We start from the raw sequence: 25,343 nt of genomic DNA, 5'->3' as shown, positions 1-25,343 counted from the left end.
TACACAGTAACGTATGGTAATACAGACTACGAACCAGGGAAGCGGCAGATTCTGTTGCTCTAATCGAACCCTTTAGTTCAAGTACTCGTCACACTGAGAGTGACTTGCAGATGCATGTGCATGCATAAAAATGTAGGATAGAGACAGATAACCGTCGTCCAGAAGTAGGTACAGGTAAGCTTTGCAAGTTGTTCTCTGTGTAAAGGCCTAACTAAAAATAATGCTCACTCACAAGGGATCTGCTGTAGGTGGTCGGCCATCCAAGGCTGGAAGTGTTCCGATTACTGGACTTTTGAACTCAGCCTTGTTTGGTGTTTGAGGGCTGATTGCTTACAGATGGAACGGACTGACGAAAGAGGCTTGTACTGTACGAAAACCTCTGCCTAAGTTACAAGGCTTACAACTAATATTCATAATTAGCTACATTTGTTTTGGCAACCCATTATGATTCGATCGTTACAAAGATCCACTCGTAGTCATAAAATGTTCGTAACCCAGAGCGACAGGCGTCGCGTGTTGACAATAGCCGATAGGAGCTGTCGCTGTCGGTGAATGCAGATCCATTCCATTTAGTTTCCCAGCTAACATTGCGAAGGGGACTGCATGCGCGGTACGTCTACAGCCGGCTATTTCGCAAAATGCTACTGCTCTCAGTAGCAGATGAAGCTGAACGTCTTCATTAGGCCAAAAGACGGAAACTGGACAGTGTCTGGCTGGAAGCATGTGGTCTGGTCTGGCGAGTCGTGACTTCGCCACTTTTCAAATGATACAAGGGGTGGCTCACGAGGCATTTAGCCCGCAGTGTGTGGAGGATGCAGTTCATGTCAGAGGTGGTTCTGTGGTTTTTCGGGTGTTTTTGTCTTGCCATGACGTGGGTTTAGTCATTTAGGTTACCGTGAACATGTATCAGGTTGTATGTTTCAATAATCGCAGTGACCTGCTGTTGTCTTTTTTCTATAACTTCCTGATGAATATCCGGATGCTTCAGTCTTGCAAGATGAGAACGGTTTTGTTTATAGAGCTGCATGTGAACGTCCCCGGTATGACGAACACTCAGGCACGCCATCCGCCCTCAACTGGGCTGCTGAGTCATCCAATCTTAATCCGAAAGAAGATGTTCCGGAGTATTTGGAAGATCGGCTGCAGTCAGCATCCTCGCCTTTGGGAAGCTCCGCGGAGTCATCTGTGAGTGAATTGACAAGGATTCAGCATACCTGAAGAAACTTGTGGGTCCTCTTCCCTGTAGAAATGAAGCCATTATCAAAAGTGCAGGCGGTGTCTCCTAAGACTGTCGTGCTTATCTTGTCTAAGTATTAGTAGGTCATAAGGCTCTTCTCCACATCTGTGTCCGTACTGTTTCATTTCTTCATTTCTAGGGATGTTGCGAACATGTCAGCTATTGGCGCAAGGAGTAGTGAAGCTTCGCTCCTTAGCTCCAGTGCTCTGACATCGTCGAATCCTGCAGAAGGGGAAGTGATGAAGTGGCAGAAAGCCTCTCAGTGTTTGACTGCGTAAGACTTTAATGTCTTCGTGATTTTAGTATGCACAGCATCAGATCTTCCTGCTGTAGTATCCTAAGTTAATGAACTTATCAGACCTCTAAGAACGCCTTCATGCGCAATACCTGAGGCCCTCAGCACGTCATTGTTACTTTCCGTGATATTTAAGTAGAGTATCGTTCACAGTGAAGCACAGTTCTCAGTGATTGCAGGAGCTCCCTATAGCTCGAGTAGCTAGAATTCCACTTGATGACTAGATATGTTACACTTGAAAGCTTATAGAATAATTCTGTGGCTGTATGAGTCATGATCTGATGAGTCTTGGCCTCTTCTCGCGTCATATTATTGGAAGGATGCTCTGGAAAGCAAGGCTTCTACCAGCAGACTCATCATAACGCGTTTTCTTTTCTCCTCCTCTTACTACACGTCGGAAATCAGCCAGATGACTGTTTCTGCTGTCCACTCGGATCCAACGCCATCGTGATCCACCTCCATTCCCCTTGTCTATTTAACTGTGCTTTATTTTGAACTATATCGCATTTTTATTTCATGAGTAATTGTCCATTATCTCCAAATGAGTTTCCCATTCTCATCGATATTGTTACATTTCTTCGTTGCTAGCTTATATTAAGTTCTTTTGTTTCTAGTTTTTCATTCGTTTCCGTACCTAATAATGTGCAATAATTCAGTTTCCTTTGTATTTCATTTCTCATTTTGAAAGGAAACACAAGTATAGAAGTATTACATATGTACGTTATTTTATTACTTTAATATTTGCAGACATTGCTTAGCACTACTTTCTCGAATTTTCAGGCTTTTATCGCCCATTGCTGATTCTTTGCCAGATCAATACGCTTTGGCCGGTACATATTTCTCCAGGTGTTACCTCTGTTCCTTTCTGAACTTATTTTCTTGTGATTAGACAATCTGTACCCCGTACACATGACCCACGTAATGTAACTGTAGTTCGGCCAGAAAACAAATGCACAGCCAAGATTTCCTCCTCCATCCTTGCCCAGTTGGTAAAGAGATGTTAAAATTTCCTATTTTTCCCTTCTTCATTTCAAAAAATTGTCCTCTAATTTCAGTACGTAAGTCCATTTCCCAGGTCTCATTGCTTTTGCTATGAGCTACTGACAGGTCTTCATAAGGTCACACAACACTGTCTGTTCCATCCGTTCTGTTTAGTGTTATTTCTCTCTTTCTCGCACATGAATTTCATATAGCTTCCTTGCCAAATATGTCTTTCCATTGCAACTAAAGTGAAATGAATTTAATTACAAGAACATATCTCTTCTGTGTTTTATTACTTATCGTAGGTAGCAGGAGATATATTTCAAATCTAATGTTTCAATTTCAGTAAAACAGTTTTCAAGTTAATCTGATTCTTTGTTGTAACCGAAGTAATGCCTTCTAAACACTGTCGTCATCTTCCACCACTGTTCAGGTTGATGACTTGGAAAAATTTGTACATCACAAGCAATTATGTTTCTTTCGTAATTTCAAACTATACTAGAGTACTTATGTCCTATGTACTGGTTGTAGATACATCTGTGAACGCCAAACAGAAACTCAAAGAAACACATTCGGGAAAATACATTTGCAAATCAATGCCGGTTGTTAGAAGCGTACCGCTTTAGTGGGCTAACTTTGACTGTCTAGACGTCTCTTTCCCTCTGCAGTAGACAGGTGTTACAGAAGAAAGGAATATTATGCTTCATCGTTTCGTCGACAACTGTGTAATTAAAGAAAGACTGTACTCTCGGACTGCGGACAGATATCGGCTGATGTTGGTCCGTCATGGACACGGGACCTCGGCTGGTTAAGTAACTGTCAATATCAATGAAGCTGACCAACAGGCGTGTATATTAAGATGTTATTTTATTTTATTTTTAATTCTACCAGTGTCATCATTTCACTGTGCCACCTTCAGGTCTAATATGTATCTCTCCAAATTAAAAAAAAAAAAAAAAAATGCCATATAGAACCATAAATCACGGACATCGTGAATTCAATTGTTACACTAGTGCTTCATTAGAAGACTTGATTGGAAAGATGCATATGGGGCCTGAAAGTGGCATAGTGGAATGCTGAAACTGGTAGTCTTCAAAATAAAATAAAATAACATATTAATATACACGGCTGTTGGTGAATTTCATTGATATTGACAGTAATCGGCCTTGTTATTTTTAAATCAAATCACTATTTGGCGAAGCGATTTCTGGAAATCACGGGAAACCTTCATCTGGATGAACGAACGGGAGTTTGAAACGCCGTTCTGCTGAAAGCGTGCTGATTGTGTTGCAATCGCGCCATCTCGTTCGCCCACCGACTGGAGGCGTTATGGCTGCTGTAAACGTTCGAAAGTGAGGTAGGTGTGCGAGTGACGGAGAGAGAGTGATTGACGGGGCACCACTGGAATGAAGACACAAAGAGAGAAGCAGAGGAATGGTGATAGGAGATTGCACGGTGGGGTATTAGCGTGTGGCAGCGGGACGACCACTCAGCGTCTTTACTGCTGGCGGCGGAGCTCCGTAACAGCCAAGTCGTTTGTGCCGGCGCGCTGTGTGGTCGATAACTGACTCGTAACTGCCTCGGCAACAGTCGCGCTGAACGTCTGGAGTGTCTGCAGCGGTGGCTACAGCAGGACTGTCCATAATAGTCACCGTTGTGTTTGTTGCAGCTTAATATGACTAAGAATGACAAGAGAAGGAACTTTATAAATAATGTGCATTCGCATTACTTTCGATTACCAATCCATATTTATTAGCTGTTTACGATGCTGCCACACAGGTGAAGTGAAATTCCCTTGCCGCTGGTCAACATGAATATTGAAGATCACAAAACGCTGACGTGTTTCTCTTACGCTTATCTCCTGGCTCTGTTGTTATCTTCTCACGCTCTAAAATGAAAGCCTGAGGCCAGTGGTGTGTCTGTCACTAGTACACTGAGGACCCAGTTCAAATACTATAGTATGTTTGCGGTTACATACATATTTCTCGAGCCACCATATGGTGAATGGCGAAGGGAACCTTGTGCCACTGCTAGTCATATCTCTTCTTGTTCCACTCACAAATACAGCGATGAGAAAACGAGTGTCTATATGCTTCCGCATGAACCTTGATTTCGACTTCCTTCTAAAGATACAAATTCGAGTTCATGTGACATTTCCGCAATACTCGGGTAGTAATCGAACCTATCGGTAACAAATCCAGCAGCCCGGCCCAGAATTGCTTCGACGTCTTACTGATGCGGATTCTAAGCACTCGAACAGTACTCAAGACAGAGTCTTGTGCGCCGTCTCTTTTATACGCTTTTCTAGTGGTCTCCCAAGAAACTGACCTTACATGCTCGTTACATTTCATATCGCTTTAAAGCGACAAGCTCGTTAGTTTTTAGATAATTTTTAATCATTTGCCTCTATAGTAGCGTCCATAATTACTCATATCGTAAGAACCTCTGTATTCCGTTTGTCGTTTCGAAAGGAAACATAAGTATCATATATGTCTATGGTTTTATTACTTTAATATGTACAGACAGTGGTCAATATTATGTTCATGAAGTTTCAGGCTTTTATAGCCCATTCATGATTTGTTGTCGGATCGATATGCTTTGGTGGGTATACATTTCTCCAGCTGTTTCCTCTATTTCTTTCCCCACCTATTTCCTTGTGGTAAACGACATCTTTCGTTCTCTCCATGTAATTTAGCTACACTACGGCTAGAAAACAACTTCACAGCCAAGATTTTCTCCTCCCTCCAGCAGCAGCGTTGTCAGCCTTTCGACGGTAATTAGAAAACACCAGTACAATGCCCGCAGAACGCATCTTGTGTCAGCTGTTTTACTGAGTCAGGGACGCCGCAACGCGTGCCAAATTCGTAGAGATATCTGAAAACCAACAAGTTACCCTCAACTACATTAACGCCCACCCCCCACCCCTACCAGCCATCAAATGTAGAAGTTATTTAACCGGTACGATGACTCAGAATATAATATTGTTAATAGGGTGGTGCAAGCCTTTGAATTTGTCGCCTGTTTAGCTGCCTATTTATTAGAGCAGCGCCCTTGACTCACATTGAGCGGAGGCTGCAGGGAACTATAAAACGCAGAAAACTATAAAGTGGGCAACAGGAACAGTCACCACTACCCCCGTGCTTATAGTGACTTGCGGCAAATCCTGTGGAGGCCATTTGAATACATCAAGCGTAGAGGTATTGTGTTCAAGCATTGAACACATTTCGATACTGTGTTGTTTTTGCGATGTTAGTTTAAAGACTTGTGAAGTCTGACAACTATATAGATAGTCTTCACCTTAGTTATCTATATGCAGCATACGACCTATAGTTCCTCATCCTAGTGGTTAGAGTAGTCTACTCTTGCTGTACCATTTCAGATAACAAAGAGGTTCATAAAGAAAACTCAAAAGTTAGAGTAATTTTGAAATAAAGGCTGTTCTGTCAACTACAGAAGGTACTCGAAATATCTCGCAAGGTCCTGATTTCTGTTTCAGACACTGTAACATCATTTCTAGCTTCTGTCAGGACAAATTTCATCGGTCATGAGATGGTAGACTTACGTGCTGAAGTGCATGGTGCATACAGAAACAACCAGGGATGCGTAGACTATACGAATTTCAGACTGTGCCATATTTGATTACTGTGCGTTGGCGACGTACTGCGAACTCTAAAAGCACTCCGTCTTCAGGCCACGAATGGCCTACCGGGACCATGCGACCGCCGTGTCATCCTGAGTGGAGGATGCGGATAGGAGGGGCGTGGGGTCAGCACACCGCTCTCCCGGTCGTTATGATGGTATTCTTGACCGAAGCCGCTACTATTCGGTTGAGTAGCTCCTCAATTGGCATCACGAGGCTGAGTGCACCCCGAAAAACGGTGACAGTGCATGGCGGCCTGGATGGTCACCCATCCAAGTGCCGACCACGCCCGACAACGGTTAACTTCGGTGATCTCACGGGAACCGGTGTATCCACTGCGGCAAGGCCGTTGCCCGCGAACTCTAAAACGTTAGTTATTATGCATTCGAAGTACCAGTTGCCTAATTGTCTGTTTCTTCAGTCGTCTTTTATCGCCGCATCATGTTTGATCACATGTGGCGGTTCAATCGTTCAGTTACTATACTCCCATTTATGAAGACATCTACGTGTAGATTTTCTCTAAATTCCTCTCATGATCTGAGGGGAATTCCAGGAGGGTGGTACTGAAAATACCGCGGCTAGTTTCCATCTCCATCGTTCTCCTGTTTGAGGTTATGCATCGACTGTCACGATCTCATCGTTGCTAGACATTAAGTCCAGCTCCTCATTCGTTTAGATCCTGTCTACTTATCATGTATACCCAGATGTAAATATGACTGCGTATCGCCTGTTGGATGCTCCAGAGGTGAACCTAAGGATACTCCTGACCAGCAGCCGCTTTCCTGGAATAGTAGAGGGCAGGAGTGGGACCGAGGAAAGCGAGAACGTAGCCAGCGGCAGAGGAAGGACGCGCGGCGATCGCTTTCTTGGCGGAGGAAGCGCCGGCACAGGGACAGGTTTCTCCGCTGCGCGGCAAAAGTGTTCCAGCCCGAGCGAGCTGGACACGCGCCCGGAACACGCCGCCAGTGAAACCCTGCCGGCCACTGACTCCAACGTGAGGTCTCTGGAGGCTCCAGTTAGTGCCAGAGGCAACTTGAGGATGCAAGAACTGTTGCGAACGCGGCCTTGCGGGAACCCAAGAGCAAGCGCGTAGGATCACAACTGGACTACACAAATTAACCGTCAAGACGATACGCCCAAATGTTGCCGGTCTTATCTTCAGATTTATACCATTTTCTGCAGAATAAAGTGTCTTGCTGTTTGGCGTTTGAGGACTGAGACCATGATATGTAGTTCACCGTCACCTATATTGCGCATCTTCATACTTGTTGCCACAGTTTCACTTTGACCTAACGAAAGTAAAATGTTCTGGCCGATTAGATCATATCGCTTTTGTCTTCTTTTTCTTCTAGCCCACGCTTCGACTTCTCCCCTGGGATCAGATTCAGCAGGGATACTCTGATTCGACCCTTATACTGAGCTCGTTATGTTAATTTTATTGTGATGGAGAGCAGGTGGAGGAGGGAATGGGGATGAAGGTGGGGGTGGGGGAATGAGAAAAGAAAAGATTTTTACGCTATATGCAATGTGTAACAACTAGGACTTTCTTCTGCTAGTGTTACGATCATCCCCTGACGATGGATGTAAAGCGCGATTTGTCTACATTTCTCCTGAAGCATGGACAATACTCTTTGGTTCAGTTTTACAGAGAACTTACCAGAACGTGATGTGAATCTCTTCTTCATTTGAACAATGTTCAGTCAGAAGCAAGTCCCACCTTTGAGCGGCCAACTCTGACGAATCGATCTGATTTTCTTCAAACCAACGATGCAGTGACCCTTACAGAAAAGTTTAGATACCAAAATGCCACTACTGTGTGAAAATAGTAGTTTTGTCTGTAATAACTGGTTCCTTAATTATCCACCGAAACTAATGCTCAAATTGAGTCGCAACTGTAACTGAGTGACAACGGTTATCGTCTGGAGTGACTGACCGCGATACCTGACGTCTTCGGAATCATTTAACGCATTCGCAATTACGAATAAGGACAACCATCAGCTGCAGAATGGAATGAAGACAATGAAAATTTGTGCTGGGCCTAAACTCGAATCCGGATTTCCCGCTCATAGCGTGACGTCGCCTTACTATTGGCTATCCGTGCACCACTCACGGCCAGCCCCAAAGTTCCATATGTCGCCAACAATACGACCTGTACTAGTACATCCATTATGTATATGCACGTACAGGTCATGCGTTGTACTTGAAAGTCTCTTTCCCAGTATCGGCAGATAAGTACGATATTGCAGTGCCTGTGTTATTCTAATTACGATGCAAAGTTCCTTTGCACATGCATGCATGTGTCGCATATATCGTATCGTATATTCGGAATCAGATGGCCGTATAGGTCTACCACAGTGACGACTGGATCTGATATTCCTGCTTCGCGCTGTTGTTGGCAGCGGACCTGGTCATGTATAAACTCCTGTCTATGAACGAATATAGGAACATGATAAAGAATATGAAGTCTGTGAAATATACATACAAAACTCTACGAAGCCCTGGGAGACGTATGTGTAATTTTTGTGAGTATCATCTCGCAAATCAGTTATCTAATGTGTTGCATATTTTACAAAGAAATCACTGCAGAATGGACGTGATAGATGTTGTTACTACATGTCTGTTGGTGTGCAAGTGTTGGGGAAAGCCTCGCTTAGATTAGAAGAAATTCTTGTCCTCCCACGAGCGGGCATCGGGAGTTCAAAACATCCTACGGGTGTGGTTGGTAGACGAGAAGTGTACAACTGGTCTTTCAGCTCGGCGCCGGCCCACATTCACCCTGAGGCACGGTGAGAGGTGCGCAGAGCAGCGAAGAGGTGTGAACCGCCGTCCCAACCTCTGCACAAGTGTCTCCGGTACAGTCTGTGCTTGCAAACAACGGATCAGTTGGCGAAGTGAATCTGTTTCGAGATTTGTGCAGACTTTTCTAAATGATACAAATAGACTTCCACTGGGTTAACTATTGTGATTCAATAAAAGAGTTGTTAAGAGCACAATAGTGCTGTTCAAATATGTTGGGGAGAGAAATACCTGTCTCAGAAGTGAATATGCGGAGAAAGCGGTCATCTCAGGCCACTGTAAATCGATACTGGTGGAAAAGTGTCAGCGTCTCAGAGCTAGCCTAGAGTTTTTTCTGGGATGAGACTAATTAACAAGGAAAAGAATAGTTTTGAGTGACGGCAAGACGATTAGCGTTTAATCACCCCTTGACGAAGTAGTAGTTAATGACAGGACACAAGCTCTGATGAAGGAACATGTGGGAACGAACTCGGTGGCGTTCTTTTATAGAAACCAACCGGGATTGACGTTAACGAAAGTCACGCAAAACGAAAATAAATGAGATCGACAGGAATTTAAGACCTGCTCTTGTCGAAATCGGGCCCCCAGTAGGCAAAATATTCCCTCGTTTGGTTGTTGTGCTGGCAGACGGAGAGAGGCGGCGAAGTAGTTTGGGAAGGTGTTGTCCATGATTTCCCAAATCGTTTAAGGCAAACGCCGGGATGGTTCCTGCCAAAGGCCGCAGCCGATTTCCCTCGACATCCTTGCTCCACTGCGAGCATGCGCTCCATCTGTCGTTGAACGCTTTTGTTCATTCCATCTTTCCTGTTGACACATGCTAACTGTGTTTACTGTTAAAAAAGTAAGAAAATTTGAATTAAAATTCATATCAACATTTTTTTCAAATAAATACAACCAAATTTTACTGATATTGAACTTTACGCTAGCTACTGGCCGCAGGGGCTAGAACTGTAAATAACGATAACCAGATTGATTCACAGAATTTCTAACTCAGTTACACATAGCAAAACGCTGTTTTTTGTCGAAAAAGTTCACACTTTTTGGCACTGAAAAATTCTCACAGTGTCTCCTCACATATTGGAGGACTTCTGAATTCTCTATCCTTGACGATTCCAGCTAGACGTCAGAAACAAGTTTTTGTTTGCGAGTTACGAATGTCTCCAAATGCAAAGAATATTGTTTGTTTAATCCGCAAGGCCTTGAAGAAAGAATGCATGTATTACGAAACTAACGGGGAGTAGGTAAGCGGATGTGAAGTGTAAATGATTAAAGTTGAAGAGCGATAACAGGCATGTTTGCTGGGCTGCTCTCGCAGAAAAGCTGCGTTAGATGTACGTCTATTACTATTATGGAACTCTGTCGGTGCTTGACAGCAGAAAGCGTCAAAAGAGAGATCAGTTACGCTGCTAGAGGCCAGATGGCACCCAACGACTGTGTAATCAACGTGTTAGGATCACCTCATGTAATTAAGGATATAAATGTCGCAATGCTACTACAGTGATGCGCGACTGGTAGACACGATTTTCAGCCGTAATTCCAGCTGTGAACCGTGAAATGTGGCCTGAGTTTTCGGTGACGACCACTTCATCCACCCGACAGTGAGTGTTATCACAGTGATCAAGTAGTTTTCCAAACAGAAGAATACGTCTTGTAACGATGTTCGAGTTTTTTGCTCCGCATGACTGATGACAATCCCTTTGGCCACTTATTCTTCTGTTGTGTCACCAACTGCGTATTTCTAGTATATCATTTATCACGACATGACGTATTATGGCTGAATTCTGGCTTGGGATTAAAAAGATATTTGTAATTCCATCCATGAGCGACAGTGGAAATATTTTCATTCAATGAAATCACATCTAGAGACTTTGCCGCAACCATGGCGCTTTGTATATTTTTTATTTATTCATTCATCATCCTGTGAGTGCCACGAATCATAGAAATATTTGAAATTTTTAGCTTGTTGCGGAGAATAGTGAACTACTGTTCTCATTATTGTGGTATTCTCTTATTACATCCACTTCACACAGCTGTATTTAATGTTGTTTATTAATAGCTGTAGATTACCGAGCGCTCAAGTCTTCATAATAAGGCACATGTGGTGACTATCGACGTACTGTACACCCACAAAGTACATTGTTTCATAATAGCGGATCGTTATCTAGTGTGGCAGCACCTTAATTTTCGAGTCAGATCATTGGTGCATTAAATTTTCGTAAACAGATAGAGTTGCACCATCTGAAAGTTTTAGACAGCATGGAAAGACAAAGATGGCATTGGAAAAACGGTCAGTGGGAACGGCATCTATGTGCCCTCGCCACTACAAAAATAATGTGAAATAAGTTCGTACAGCGATGTAGAAGAACAAATAGAAACCATTTACACATGATTCCACAGTAGTGGCGAAATGTGTTCAGGTGAACTTGGAACAGAAGAGGATCCAAAATAAAGAACATCAATAGCGTAGGCTTGTATGGGAGCAACTGAAACTACCCGAGACGGCTGCCTTTAAATGCTGATCTTCAGAGCGGGAAGAGCTGTGCTCCAGTTGGGATTTGCAAGCGAGCGTACGCCGGCCAGGGCATAATTAAAGTGAGGCGAGCGGTCGGCGCTCGATAGCGGTGAGAAAGTCGAGCAGCGGCTCAAGGTTTGTAGCTCAGTGGCAGCCGCTGCTCGGCCGTCACTTTCGCCAGGGTGGGCGCGGGCTCTTCTCGGACCTGTCGCGGTGCCCGCCGCTGATTCACACACACACACACACACACACACACACACACACACACACAGTGTTTTGACCCCCACTCGGTAATCAACAAGGATCTCTCCCGGCATCCACACTGTACTTTTCTCCTCACCTACCAACAACCCTGTCACTTCATTTAGAATCGTTAAAGCCAGGGTGATAAATTCCACTCTTTTTGGTGAAGTACGCTTTTATAACTTATACTAAAGATCCATCTAGTGGATTACGTGAGAGGCTCCACGACTCCATTCGTAAACGCTGCTGTCGTCTGTAGGGAGGTTGCAACGTCGAGAGAATGGCACTAAGTGCAGGAAGAGCTGCGGAAGATCGGCACCTGGTGCAGGGATTGGCATTTGATATAAATCTACATCTACATCATACTCCGCAATCCAACTAATGGTTTGTGGCGGAGGGTACTTTCGGTATCACTATCTGATCCCTCCAACACTGCTCCATTTGCGAATAGCCTGCCGGTGTGGCCGAGCGGTTCTAGGCACTTCAGTCTGGAACCGCGCGACCGCTACGGTCGCAGGTTCGAATCCTGCCTCGGGCATGGATGTGTGTGATGTCCTAGGGTTAGTTAGGTTTAAGTAGTTCCAAGTTCTAGGGGACTGATGACTCAGATGTTAAGTCCCATAGTGCTCAGAGCCATTTGAACTATTCGCGAATAGTGCGTGGCCAGAATGACTATCGGTAAGCCTCTGTATTGGCTCTAATTTCTCGAATTTTCTCGTCGTGGTCAATACGAGAGATGTATGTGGGGGGAAGTAATATGTTGTCCGACTCTTCCCGAAAAGTGCTGTCCCGGAATTTCAATATTAAATCTCTCCGTGATCCACAACGCCTCTCTTGTAACGCCTGCCAGTGGAGTTAGCATCTCCGTAACGCTCTGACGCCAGCTAAACGACGCAGTGATGAAACTTGCCACTCTTCGTCGGATCTTCTTTACTTCCTCTATCAGTCCTACCTGATAGGGATCCCAGATAAATGAACAATACTCAAGAATCAGGCAAACAAGCGCCTTATAAGCCACTTCTTTCGTGGATGAGTCACATTTCCTTAAGATGCTTCCGATGAATCCGAGTCTCGTGTCTACTTCTACCACTATCTGTTTTATGTGGCCATTCTACTTAAGGTCGCTCTGGATAGTTACGGTTACTTAAGGTCGCTCTGGACAATTACGCCTAGATATTTTACGGTAGACGCTGTCTCCTGCTGTATGTCATCAGTAGTGTAGCTGTACAGTAGTGTACATTTATTACAGTAGTGTTACATTTATTTAAGTTCAGGACCAACTGCCAAAATCTGCACCGTTCATCAATTCTCTGAAGGTCGTTCTGCAAATTCTTACAAACTTCTGGCATTTCTACTTCGATATATGTAACTGTTTCATCTGCGAATAACCTTGGAGTGCATCCGACGCTTTGTACTAGATCATTCATATGCAGTGTAAACAGCAGGGATCCTATCAAACTTCCCTATGGTACTCCGAATATTACCTTAACATCTGTCGATTTTGTTCTGTTACGAGCGGGGTGTGGAGTTCTATCTGCAAGAAAGTCTTGAATCCAATCACAGGTCTGCTCCGACACCCCGTAAGCTCGTATTTTTTTCATTAAACGGTAATGCGGGACGGTGTCAAACGCCTTCCTGAAATCAAGGAACGTGGCATCAACCTGCGCGCCGTTGTCCACTGCGCTGTGGATCTCATGGAGGAACAGTGCGAGCTGAGTTTCGCAGGATCTCTGTTGGCGCAATCCATGTTGATTGTTGATATTTATGAGGAGAAGCTCATTTTCCAAAAACGTCATAATTCTTGAGCATAAAACATGTTCCGTAATTCTACAACAGATTGACGTCAACGATATAGGTCTATAATTTTGTGGATCTGTCTTACGGCCTTTCTTAAAAACGGGAAACACCTGCAGTTTTTTCCAGGACGTAAATAAATGTAACGTACTGCGGATTACTAAACGAAGAGTTCCACTGTTGGTTCGATTACACTATAGGCGACAAATTACTGCTGACAATTACTACGGTACCGGAAAATATGTTGGAGTAACCTAGTGTGGACAACTCTCCCGCTTTTCCCAGGATCTCGCGTGTTACAGTAGTATTTCTATAATCCTCACGGCTCGCTTATTGACCGCCTGTTTCTACCGAATATTCCGTCAGTGATCTCTTTCGCAAACAGTAATCCCACGGAGTACTTTCTATAGTTCAAGTTTCATGACCGACAGATCGCTGTTTTGTGTTCGTACTTCTGTGGAAAGAAGAAGGTTTGGTATAAGGAAATGCGAGAAGGCAGACCGAATGACATAGTCAAAACGCATCTAGAGAGGTCGTGAGAGGGGGATATTCAGCTGTTTCTCGGTCAGCACTGGCAGTCCACGGATGCTCTCGCCTCATACTAGTCAGCAACTGTGGCAGAAATGACACATGGAAGTAACAAGGACTCGGTAAAGACGATCAGAGATGTTGATGTTCAGACACACTCGTTTCGTTATTCTCAATTGATCTACATTTCACAGTAACATTCCGCAACACTTAGAAAGATTTTTGTGCCTTATGAGCAATAAGTGGACGGATCATAGAAACATCAGCAGCTTAGAATTGATTAAGTCAGAGTTGATGACTGAAATCAATTTTTATTATAATATAGAGTATATATATTGTGTGTGTGTGTGTGTGTGTGTGTGTGTGTGTGTGTGTGTGTGTGCGAACGCAAATTTCTTGAATTTTATTACGATATGCATATTATATGCGACGAACAGATCACTTTTGCTTAGATTACATTATATTTACTTTTCATTCCATAGACCCAAAAGTGAGAGGATTCTTCTACGTGTGGCAAAAACTTAAAACAACAAACACATTTAGAACGCTTGAGTGTAATATTCATTTTTGGATTTACACCACAAATGTCATATTACATGCTTTTGCACTCTGAAAACTTTCTCTGTTTGTGCTGTTGCCCCAAAATATGATACCGTATGACATAATAGAGCAAACCTAAGCAGTATATGCCAGATGTTTATATTTACATCCCCGTTGTCAACCTGTCTAAGATAATACGACGTAGTTGTGCAGTTGAAATTAATTGCGACCAGATCTCCCTGGAACCTCCCTTAAATCGTGGTCAGGTAGTGGTAATCTCCCTTAAAACCATGATCAAATGTTGACCTCCCTAGAGTAACCACTAGGAGCGGCCCAAGGTGGAATGACTACATAAAACAAATAATCTCTTATTGAGAAAATCTTAAGGAAATATCATTCATCTGCAAAACAAGTGGCTTACAAAAAAACCATTTGAATGATTAGCAAGTGTTGTTCATCATTCTGAGATCTTTACCAGGTAGGACTTATATCTGAGATAGGAAAGATCCAACGAAAAGCTGCACGTTTCGTCACGAAATCGTTTTCTCGACGCTGGAGCGTTATGGAATGCTCAACAATCTCCAGCGTCAGATGCCACAAGAGAGGCGTTGTGCACCACGACGATGTTTTCTATTCAAGTTCCGAGAGAATACTTTCCAAAAAGAGTGTGGCAACATATAATTGCCTCCTACATACTTGTCGCGAAAAGGTGACAACGAGAAAAAGGGACGACTTAGAGCCGATACGAAGTTTTGCTGACAATCATTCTTCTGTGAGCCATTCGTGACTGGAATAGGAAAGGGGGTAAAACATTTGGTACCACAAGTATACCGTCAAGTCGCTGGTGGACTACTGTTGGAGACCAGGTAGTCCCTCGTGATTTAAACTTGACTTTCGATGACACCAACACAGTTATCCTCAAATGGTTATATTCACCTTAATTGTATGTATATGAGCGTTAAGTGATTCACTGTATCTTCTGTATCCTGACGCACTGAAATGCACTAATACCGCTTCTCAAAAAAGCGCTAAGAAGCAACCTAACTGAAAACGAATGTTGGGCTATGAGGGCTTATTAAGTTGGGTGAAATGTGAATTATGATCACGTTTTCAAATAAAGACGAAAGAAAGTTTATTTGAAATCTCACATCTTCTTGGCTGTTTCGTTCACGTACCTAAATACAGTTCACCTATCACGATTCAACCTGAAGTAAATTCTGAAATTCACAGTATTTTTATTTTTCCATCTTTTATGAAGTTAGGACGTGTCATCTGAAAGAAATCACTCTATCTCTATATGTTCAGAGATATTACGTATACTGTCAGTTGCAGGAACTATTATCTAGCACACGTTCGCATTATGTGATTGTTCAGAGTAACGGAGGAGGGAGAAGAAATCAGTAGCGATTAATAATAAAGGATTAGAATTTGTAAGAGTGGACCGATAGGGACTGCGTTCAATGATTTAAAGGTTGCGAAACTAAGTATCGAAACTGCACTACTGGCCATTACGCTGCTGCCTGAATCGCTGACGAAACTACACAGTTTCGAGTTGTTCTAGCTTTGGTGACATGAAACTAGTAGTTGCCCGTGGTTTGGGGTTAGGAGTTGCGTCCGTAACACGTACCAAAGTTACGAGTAACTATGAAGGGAGGAATGCAGTACATTGTTCGTTTCATGGGTATCTATTCTGTACATAGATGTTCGTTGGATTCCAACGGTGTTGGCTACAGAAACAAGCAACGACACTGCACTTGAGGCCATCCTACGCAACTTGAACAAGGACGATCTGACGACAAGTAACTTGATGATTCATTCCCTTAGAAGCGCATCTATTGCAGAGATGGATATGAATACCCACATGAAAAAAAAAAAAAAAAAAAACGACGTAATGTGTAGTTTCAATAGTGCCAACAATACTTTCACATTATAGTACCTTTCTTCCTTGTCACATCAATAAAGAAGGCACGCGAACTGTTGTGGTGTCATTTTCAGATGGCTGAAATAATTTGTTTGACCATTTAAAATAATTTCTTGCAGTAATGTCTCTGGACAACCGAGGTGACATCTTTTTGATCCTGTCGGGAATCCAAACACGTAACTTATCCGAAAGCACGGTATTTACTGATAAAATTCTTTCTGATAAAATTCTTTCGGGCTTCGAGCCGTGTCAAGTTGTTTACAACACAAAACGCCTCGCGGGATTAGCCGAGCGGTCTATGGCGCTGCAGTCATGGACTGTGCGGCTGGTCCCGGCGGAGGTTCGAGTCCCCCCTGGGCATTGGTGTGAGTGTGTGTGTTTGTCCTTAGGATAATTTAGGTTAAGTAGTGTGTAAGCTTAAGGACTGATGACCTTAGCAGTTAAGTCCCATAACATTTCACACTCATTTGAATATATATATATATATATATATATATATATATATATATATATATATATATATATATATATATATATATTGATGTGGCTGGAAACCCGATAGAGTTTTCTCACGTATCTTATTCTTTTCTTAGTACACATTTCATGCAGACAAGCATTAAAACTCCACCGCTCCTCGGGCAACTGGCAAAACTTGATTCGAAAGACAACTTTGGCGTTCAAAAGACGACGAAACGCTAGTGTCGCTGTGTCTACTGTTGTACACGAAATCAGTTTCGTTAAACTGGTTTCACGAAATGAGTTTCTCAACTTAAAGTCGTCGTGTAAACTAGCCGTTAGAATTGTGGTGACGCGGAAATTCAGGCAAATGAAGATGCTATCTCGCGGCAGGAGAAACAAAATGAAGAAAGGGAGAGAGAGAGAGAGAGAGAGAGAGAGAGAGAGAGAGAGAGAGAGAGAATGGCCCCCTTCCCATTTCGACCGGCTCCTGCGCAGTGTGCTGGCTGCAACAGGAGCGCCTCCCGAGCCGACGTGTAGCAGCAGGTCGCCCGCCGTGCGTCCCGTCCTCCCGTCCTCCTCCATATTTGCCGACACGTCCAGCCATCCGCGGCTGTGAAAGTACCCTGCGACCGAGCAGTCGCCGCGGGCTCAGGCACGCAGCGAGCGTCTGTTGCACGCCTGCGCCGCCGCTCCTTCCCGAGACATCTGTGCTACGACACAGTCCTTGCAGCCGCTAAGAGCCGCATAACGTGTCACGCTATTCGCTTCTCTGAACAGCTCAAGCTGAACACGTCGCACTTTACGCTTACGACCGGTTGCTAGAACTAGGAAGAGTATTACACAATGCAGGGCTATTCCGTGCACACTGTTACGGCTGACCACTCACTCAGAATCCTCTCCAGTGGACACAGTGAAATAATAAGACTGGGCATGTGTATGCAGAATGAAGCGACGAATGAAAATTTGTACCATGGCCTGGATTCGAACCTCGGCCTCCTGCTCACGAGGTACATGAACTAACCACTAAGCCACAGCGGCTTTGTACATCTTCAGGGACTACCACAGCACGACTCCCTCCCTAATCCAAATTCCCATTCACGTATCAGCCAACTTGGTACTCCCCATTAACTTGAAGCGCATCTGCCCAATGAGCAGGAGACCCAGATTCCAATCGCAGCCTTGGTACAATTTTTCATTCTTCGCTTCAGTTTTCATAATCGGGATGTTCGGAAATTCCCGTTACAAACTTCTAGGACTTGTAGGTAGCAGTTAGTAGATAATATTTTGAAATTGGAAGCCCTGTCCGGAAACGTACTGATAGGTAAGCATGGAACAGTTTAGTCATGGTGGGAGGTGGTTACGTCGGACCAGCTATTGTCATTTCACATCTGACCTACCTCTCTGACCTGGTACATATCCAACATGTTTGAGGTTTAAAAAGGTCTTTGGTATCATATAGTTTGATTTGATTGAGACTGAGGTACTGTTTCTTCCCTCCGTGGAAGCAGTCTCTATAAAAGTGGTATCTTATGCAGGATAGTGTCTGTGCTGTATTAACAACAGACATGGAAATGAAAGGCAGAGAGCGAAGCATGGTTTCTGCATATAGCTTACTCTCTCCGCGTAGCGTGAAGGGGCAACTGAGCTCGATGTCACCATCTCACGTACAGTGTAACTCTCCTCGCCAGGATTACTAGAGAATTTTGACTCTATTTAAAGTCGTACAGTAACAATAACGTAAGTTGTTAATAGTCAGTTCTACATTAACAATGATGCCGACTGCTGGAGTGTAAAATACAAAGAGACAGACAGACAGAGAGAGAGAGAGAGAGAGAGAGAGAGAGAGAGAGACAGCAAATGAATTTTGCGATTGTCTTAATTTACGACTGAAAGAATATTTGAAGTACTGAAAGTGTTGACCGCTCGTTGGAGGACAAAGAACTGGCAAAGGTGATACTTCCTTCCATATGACAAATTAATTTTAGCTTCTCCTAGCATATTAATCCGCGACTTTTGTGTTTTGTCGAATACCTTGTTTTCTTGTTCAGCTCTGGTGTTTCTCCCCTTAATCCGCAAATTTTACGTCCATAGTTTGCTCAGTTGTCGCGTAAACACTGTTAGGGAATTAAAGTGAACCTAATGATTTTATCGATCGAAGTTATGAAGTTTTTATCTAAGCGAATGCCGTCGTAGTTACGAGGGGTAGACTGCGTAAACAAGTCTAAAGATCCCGATTTAGGAAGTATTTGTTTCCTTAAATCATTTGGGCTGTATACTCTCTGAGGACCTTCATGTCGACACGGGATTAAATTCTAGTCAGTGAAGTTTCAGCCGATCTGAGCGCAAGGTCCCACAAGGTTGCACTGGGAATCAAAGTAACCTACTGCAAACAAGCTGCTAAATGCCAATGCCAAGCTTGTCGGGTGGTGATGAGACGCTCCTAGTTTAGATGCAAGTGGTGCCCTACAGCCAGCAAGTATTCGAAAAAAGTGGTACTTCGAAAAGACCAAGAGCTGCTGATGTAATAATGATCCATGTACTAACAGTTTGTAAGTTCCTGTCTTCAGAAGTTATATAATTACTTACAACGGCCAACGGCACAACTTCCTTACTGTCATGTCAAATAAAATACAAGCCATCCTGCGCCACTGTCGCCAACAGGAAAATTCATTGACAGTCAATAGTAAAATCTGCTAAAAAAGATCTATAACATTCGTATTATGTCAGTTAGGTTCTATCTTTATGTGTGGGCGTGGTCAGAACTGTAATGAATAGAGAATTCTTTTATCAACATGTCTTCGCGGTTTTGAAATAATAATTTGTTTTACATTTTATATGGATTCCATGCTACGGAGCTATAGTAATTCTTCCAGCTGTTCCTTGCATTCAACCCAAAGGTCGTTTTCGTCTATAAACTTGTAACTCTCTCAGTTTTCAGAGATACAAATATTTCGATTCATCTCCACAGAACTATATGCTGTTTATAATAGAATTCCTGTGTCTATAAATTCTTCTAAAAGACAATCGCAAACAAAAGATTGTGTGTTGATTTCTCCACCAATACTGCTTGGTGCTACTCACATTTATGCCATGTAATTTTAATCAAGTAAATACTTTAAAAAATGAAAGTTGCTGTCTCCTCAGTTTTCCCTGCTGCCTTTCAATTAATACTTGCTTAATATTTACTCGATTACAAACATATTTTTTAAAAGAAAATATTTCTGATATCTGTACATACTTAGTCCCATTTATAGTACATTAGTACACCTCATAAACTTGAGAAGAGAGTGAGTTAGGGTCTGTCATGTTATTCATTTGTACATTAAGCAAGCAGTAAAGGAAACCGAGGGAAAATTTAGAGTTGGAGTTCAGTGAGAAGAAATACAAAATTTTGAGGTTTACAGATGACATTGCAATTCTGTCAGAAATAGCAAAGGACTTGGAAGAGCAATAGAATGGAATGGACAGCATCTTGAAAGGAGGATATAAGACGAACATCAACAAAAGCAAAAACGGGAGAATGGAATGAAGTCGAATTGAATTAGATGATGCTCAGGGAATTAGATTAGGAACGAGAAGCTAAAAGTAATGGACTTCCGCTTTTTCGGCAGCAAAATAAATGATGTAGGAGAGGACATAAAATGTAGATTGGTAATGGGAAGAAAAGCGTTTCTGAGGAAATTTGTTAACATCCAATACAGATTTAAGTCTTAGTAAGTCTTCTATGAAGGTATTTGTCTTCATTGTAGCTACGTATGGAAGTGAAACATGGACATTGACAGTTTAGACAGGAAGAGAATAAGGACTTTGAAATGTGGTGCTACAGAAGAATGTTGAAGGTTACATGAGTAGATCGCGTAACTAATGAGCAGGTACTGATCAGAATTAGGGAGAAAACAAAATTTGTGGCACAACTCGAGTAAAAGAACGTTTCGGTCGATAGGACGCATTCTGAGACATGAAGAGATTACAAACTGAGTATTAGGGGCAAGTGGGGGTTAAAAATCATAGGAGGAGGCCAAGAGGTGAATACAGTAAGCGGATTGGGAAGGATGTAGCAGTTATTCGGAGATGAAGAGGCTTGCACAGGATTGAGCAGCATAGTAGTGTCAAACCAAACTTCGGACTGAAGATCACAACAAAAACAACATAGTCTTACAGCAAACATTACTGTTTGCCGTGTGACAGAACTTTTCAGCCCCTGAATCTATTGGGTTGGTGCATAGTTCGTAGCGCTTTCCCATAAATTTAAAAACAGCAGATACACACAACAGGGGCTTTAGTCATTAACTATTGACAGCAGTCTGTCAAAGCTGGGATTTTGGAATCTGTAGAAATCAAGTGATTTTGAGGCGAAAAACTCGTCGAACTTTGTTCGGAGCGCATTTCCATTCGGAAAGGAAGTTCCTTGAAGGTTGTTCCATAGAGAGTGTGAAAATCTGAGAGCGCAAGATCAGGCGAATAAGGCGGGTGCGGAAAACCCAACTCCTGTATAGTGCTTTTGGTCAGTCTATTAGAATGCGGGCTGGCGTTAATCGTGGAGTAGCATCGTTTTACGCAGCTTTCCTGGTCGTTATTCTTGGGTTGCGTCTGACAGACAAGAAATGTCAGCAGTGATGGTTACAGTTCAGGAAAGCAATTCGCAGCACACCACATCGTCGCTGTTACACCAGATGCATAACAATAGCTTTTGTGGATGAACGCAGGTCTTTGCATGGAGAGTTCCTGTTCTATTTCAGCTCAGTCATTCGTTCCTTTCCTTTATGTTAGCATGAAGACACAATTTCTCGTCACCAGTAAGAATACAGAACAGGCTGGTCGGAGCTGTTTAAGAGTCAACCAGAGATGCACGTGCAGTCACCTGCTGATTTTTATAATTTTGGATTAGAGCAATATCTTTGAACCTTCTCCATTGCATGTAAATGCCGCATGATGGTAGAATGATCAAAAACTGGTTCCAATGGCTCTGAGCACTATGGGACTTAACATCTGAGGTCATCAGTCCCCTAGACTTTGAACTACTTAAACTTAAGGACATCACACACAGCCATGCCCGAGGCAGGATTCGAACCTGCGACCGTAGCAGCCGCGTGGTAGAACAGTTCATCACATTTGCCAGTGCTCGACCACACTAATGTGGATAATTTGTGAGCCAACACGTTTAATCGATCTGCATCAAACCCCGAACGCCTTGTGAACGTGAAGGCTCGCTAAAGTCAAAACGATCCTCCTTACAACGAGAAAACCGCTTTCATTCCATGCTCTGTTCAGTGGCATTATCCCCACGCACGGTGGATATGTTTCTGGTTGCGTCCACCGCTGTCACCCCTCCACTGAACTCAAACAGAAGAATATATCGGAAATGTTTCGATTTCTTCACTTGGCTCTCCATTTTCTAGTGGCCCAGCTCCACTCACTACCTAGAAATGACAAGATGATAATATTAGACTCAAACAGTAACGGTGAACTACCAAAAAAAAATTGACAATCGATAAATAAACCCACAGGAACTGAAATACCAACATGCATAACAAAAGCGCTACAAACTTACGCATCAACCTAATAGATATTTATATACTAGGATTGTTCGGAAAGTGAGGAACGATCGGTCGCGAAACGCAAACCACAGTGAAAATCAAAACTGTTTTCTTTGCACATTTCGGTACACCTTCCAGGTACTTCTCTACTTAGTCGCCGCTCCGACTTAGACATTTTCCGGAGCGTTATACCAAATTTCCAGCACCATCGTCATAGAAAGCAGCCGCCTTTGCTTTCCTATAATTCTCTACACTGGTCTATAGCGCGTTCCAAGTGTTGTCTTCGTATCCAGCGCTTCATGTGAACAAAGATGATACTCAGGACGAGCCAATCAGGACTGTGTTGTGGGTGATCGAACACTTCTCATCGAAAAGGCTGCAGGAGCGTCTTCACTGCCCCTGCATAGTGCTGCTGAGAATTGCCATGAAGAAGGAACTGCGTGGCAGTTGTGTTAGGTGGGCTGCATTCATTAAGGCGAAGCCTCTCAGCGGGCCCTCCTATTTGGCGGGAGACATTGTTGTTCTAGACGCCCTTACTCGCTCACAGTGGGCTCACAACTGAAAAGAGTGTCTTGATGAGATCGAAGGGACACTGCCCAAAAGTCTTTTTTTTCTTTTTTTTTTACTTTTTATTTTATTTTATTTTTTTTTTATTTTTTAGCTTTCGAACTTCCGTTTGAACTGGTAGGGATTCAGATTTCTTGTTTTATGTTAGACAGGAGCTTACTGAATAATCTTTCCAACATGAATACATCCCTGGGTTCTTCTGCTTTCAGGCGTACCCGAAGTACGAGTTCAACTACGGCGTGCACGACGCGCACACCGGCGACATCAAGCAGCAGTCTGAGGCTCGCGACGGCGACGTGGTGAAGGGCAGCTACTCGCTGGTCGAGCCCGACGGCTCCACCCGCACCGTCGAGTACCAGGCGGACGACCACAACGGCTTCAACGCCGTCGTGCACCGCACGCCCGGCGCGCACCCCGTGGCCGTGGCTCCGGCCGTCGCCGTTGCGCACGCGCCGGTCGCCGTGGCGCACGCGCCCATCGGCTACCATTAAGCCTCATCCACCGGGCGGCGCCGCCTCTGCCTAGTCGCTCACCTTACGCTGGAGTGCGCAGGCTCCGCAGTCACACGGCCTCTCCCTAACCAACAAGGACCTCAATTTTCTGCAGTTTGTTGACAATAATCCAGTTGCTGGATGATTCTTATCTAACCTCTATCTTTCCACCCGTAACCTATTCTGAGCCCCACTACTCGCATCTGAGGATGAACAAAAGTTAGAACTCATGTATATGTGGAGTGCACAACAGAAAGTGAAATCTACGGACGTGTCTGTCTGGTGAGAAAATCAAGAATCTGATGTCACATTTTCTACTCCCTCTAGGGAACAACTACGTCAATGACAAATTTCAAACATTTCAGTGCTCGTAATTTTCCTGGAACAGATATGTTCAGTCCTCCGATTCGTATGCTATCTGTACGATACACTGAGACACGAGTCGCTTGGAGGAACACATCATCTACACTACGTGCATTCTAGTCATAGACGCGAGTTGAACTACACGCAGACCCGTGGAGAGGAAAGTTTTCATATATTATACGTATATACCACTATGGCAAGCAATTTGACCAGTTGATAGTTTCTGCTTTCACACTTTCATTAGTCTCTACAGCAAGTTCGACCAACTTTTCTACACACTTTTATTTTACTGCCTTTACCTTTCTCTTAACTTTACTTCTTTCTTCTCTTTGCATCCCTATTCATTCACATACGATGTCTGTAGCTGAGCGTACTGTAATTAAAGATGGAAGTCGACCAAGAGGTGATTTGTTGCAGAAATAACCATAACCAGTGTCTGTTCTGCTATTTGCATATCAATTAACACTCCGCCAATCCTTAACACTATCTAATTTCCTCTTGTATTTTAATCTCAATTACGTAATTCGCACAGTAACACTTTCTAGTCTCATACTGGACAACGAACGCAACCTAACCTCCGATATAACTTAAAATGGTGCACAGTGTTGTAACCGAGTGACAAGTACTGTCGAAGGTGTCAGAGCCGCCGTGTCCGCTTGGAGTCTGCGCCCTTCGTTTCCTCAACCATTCCCTATCATCCCTCCTACGGCGCCACCAGCCCTACCTACTCCAACAGTCGCTCGCCCCATCCACTCATACTGCATGCATGTTGGTGTTGTTTGTACATTAGCTTTCGCTCATAGGCGACATACTCATGTGGAGGTGTTAATTATAATTCATGTTTTCATAAACAGCAAGGCTATTCATTTTTATACGTCTATTTTTCAAATGTAAAATAAAGTTATTATCAAAAGATTAATTTATTGTTTTATTTGCATTATCTATAAGTAATGCTCACGTCTGAACTGCTCCAACAGATCTGAGGCAATTACAGTTAGTTATACCAACATGGTGTTGAAATAACGTGGCTTTAAAAAAGATATCTGTGTAACGGTTAACCATTTCTACATACAATCTAGTTTTCTACACAGCCTGGTATACACGGCACGATACCACTTAATTTGTACCAGCAGAGATATTCACAGATCGTACACAAAACTTATAAACTGTCCCATACACAATCAGTTCACAAAATCACCCATCGAAACACACACAAAAATACTGGACACTGGTTCACAATTATAGAAAAGCTTAAGATACCCAATCACTTCCAGAAATCGCGTGCAGTGCTTATAACGTAGGGATTAAAAATTTTCGCACGCCGCAAAATGTGGGGACAAGCTAGATAGTCAAGCTGGATAGTCAACCCATTAAATATTTCTAATTTTTTCTGGACTATAATAATTGTAGTAAATCCATAAAAATGTTTCAATCATTTG

At 43.2% G+C, this 25,343-nt stretch overlaps 1 protein-coding gene across 1 annotated transcript in view; it reads left to right on the top strand.

Moving 5' to 3' along the window:
- LOC126100320 (cuticle protein 8) overlaps nt 1–24,795 on the top strand; it is a 34,355-nt gene extending 9,560 nt beyond the window's left edge. The window contains exon 3 of the mRNA XM_049910930.1: nt 23,260–24,795. Coding sequence (XP_049766887.1) covers nt 23,260–23,541 — 282 coding nt within the window. The 3' untranslated portion in view covers nt 23,542–24,795. The remainder of the gene's footprint in view (nt 1–23,259) is intronic.
- The last annotated feature ends 548 nt before the right edge of the window (nt 24,796–25,343 follow it).

This window comes from Schistocerca cancellata, chromosome 9 (genome assembly GCF_023864275.1).
Source record: "Schistocerca cancellata isolate TAMUIC-IGC-003103 chromosome 9, iqSchCanc2.1, whole genome shotgun sequence".
Taxonomy (NCBI): domain Eukaryota; kingdom Metazoa; phylum Arthropoda; class Insecta; order Orthoptera; family Acrididae; genus Schistocerca; species Schistocerca cancellata.
This window is presented reverse-complemented; position numbering and strand designations above follow the sequence as displayed.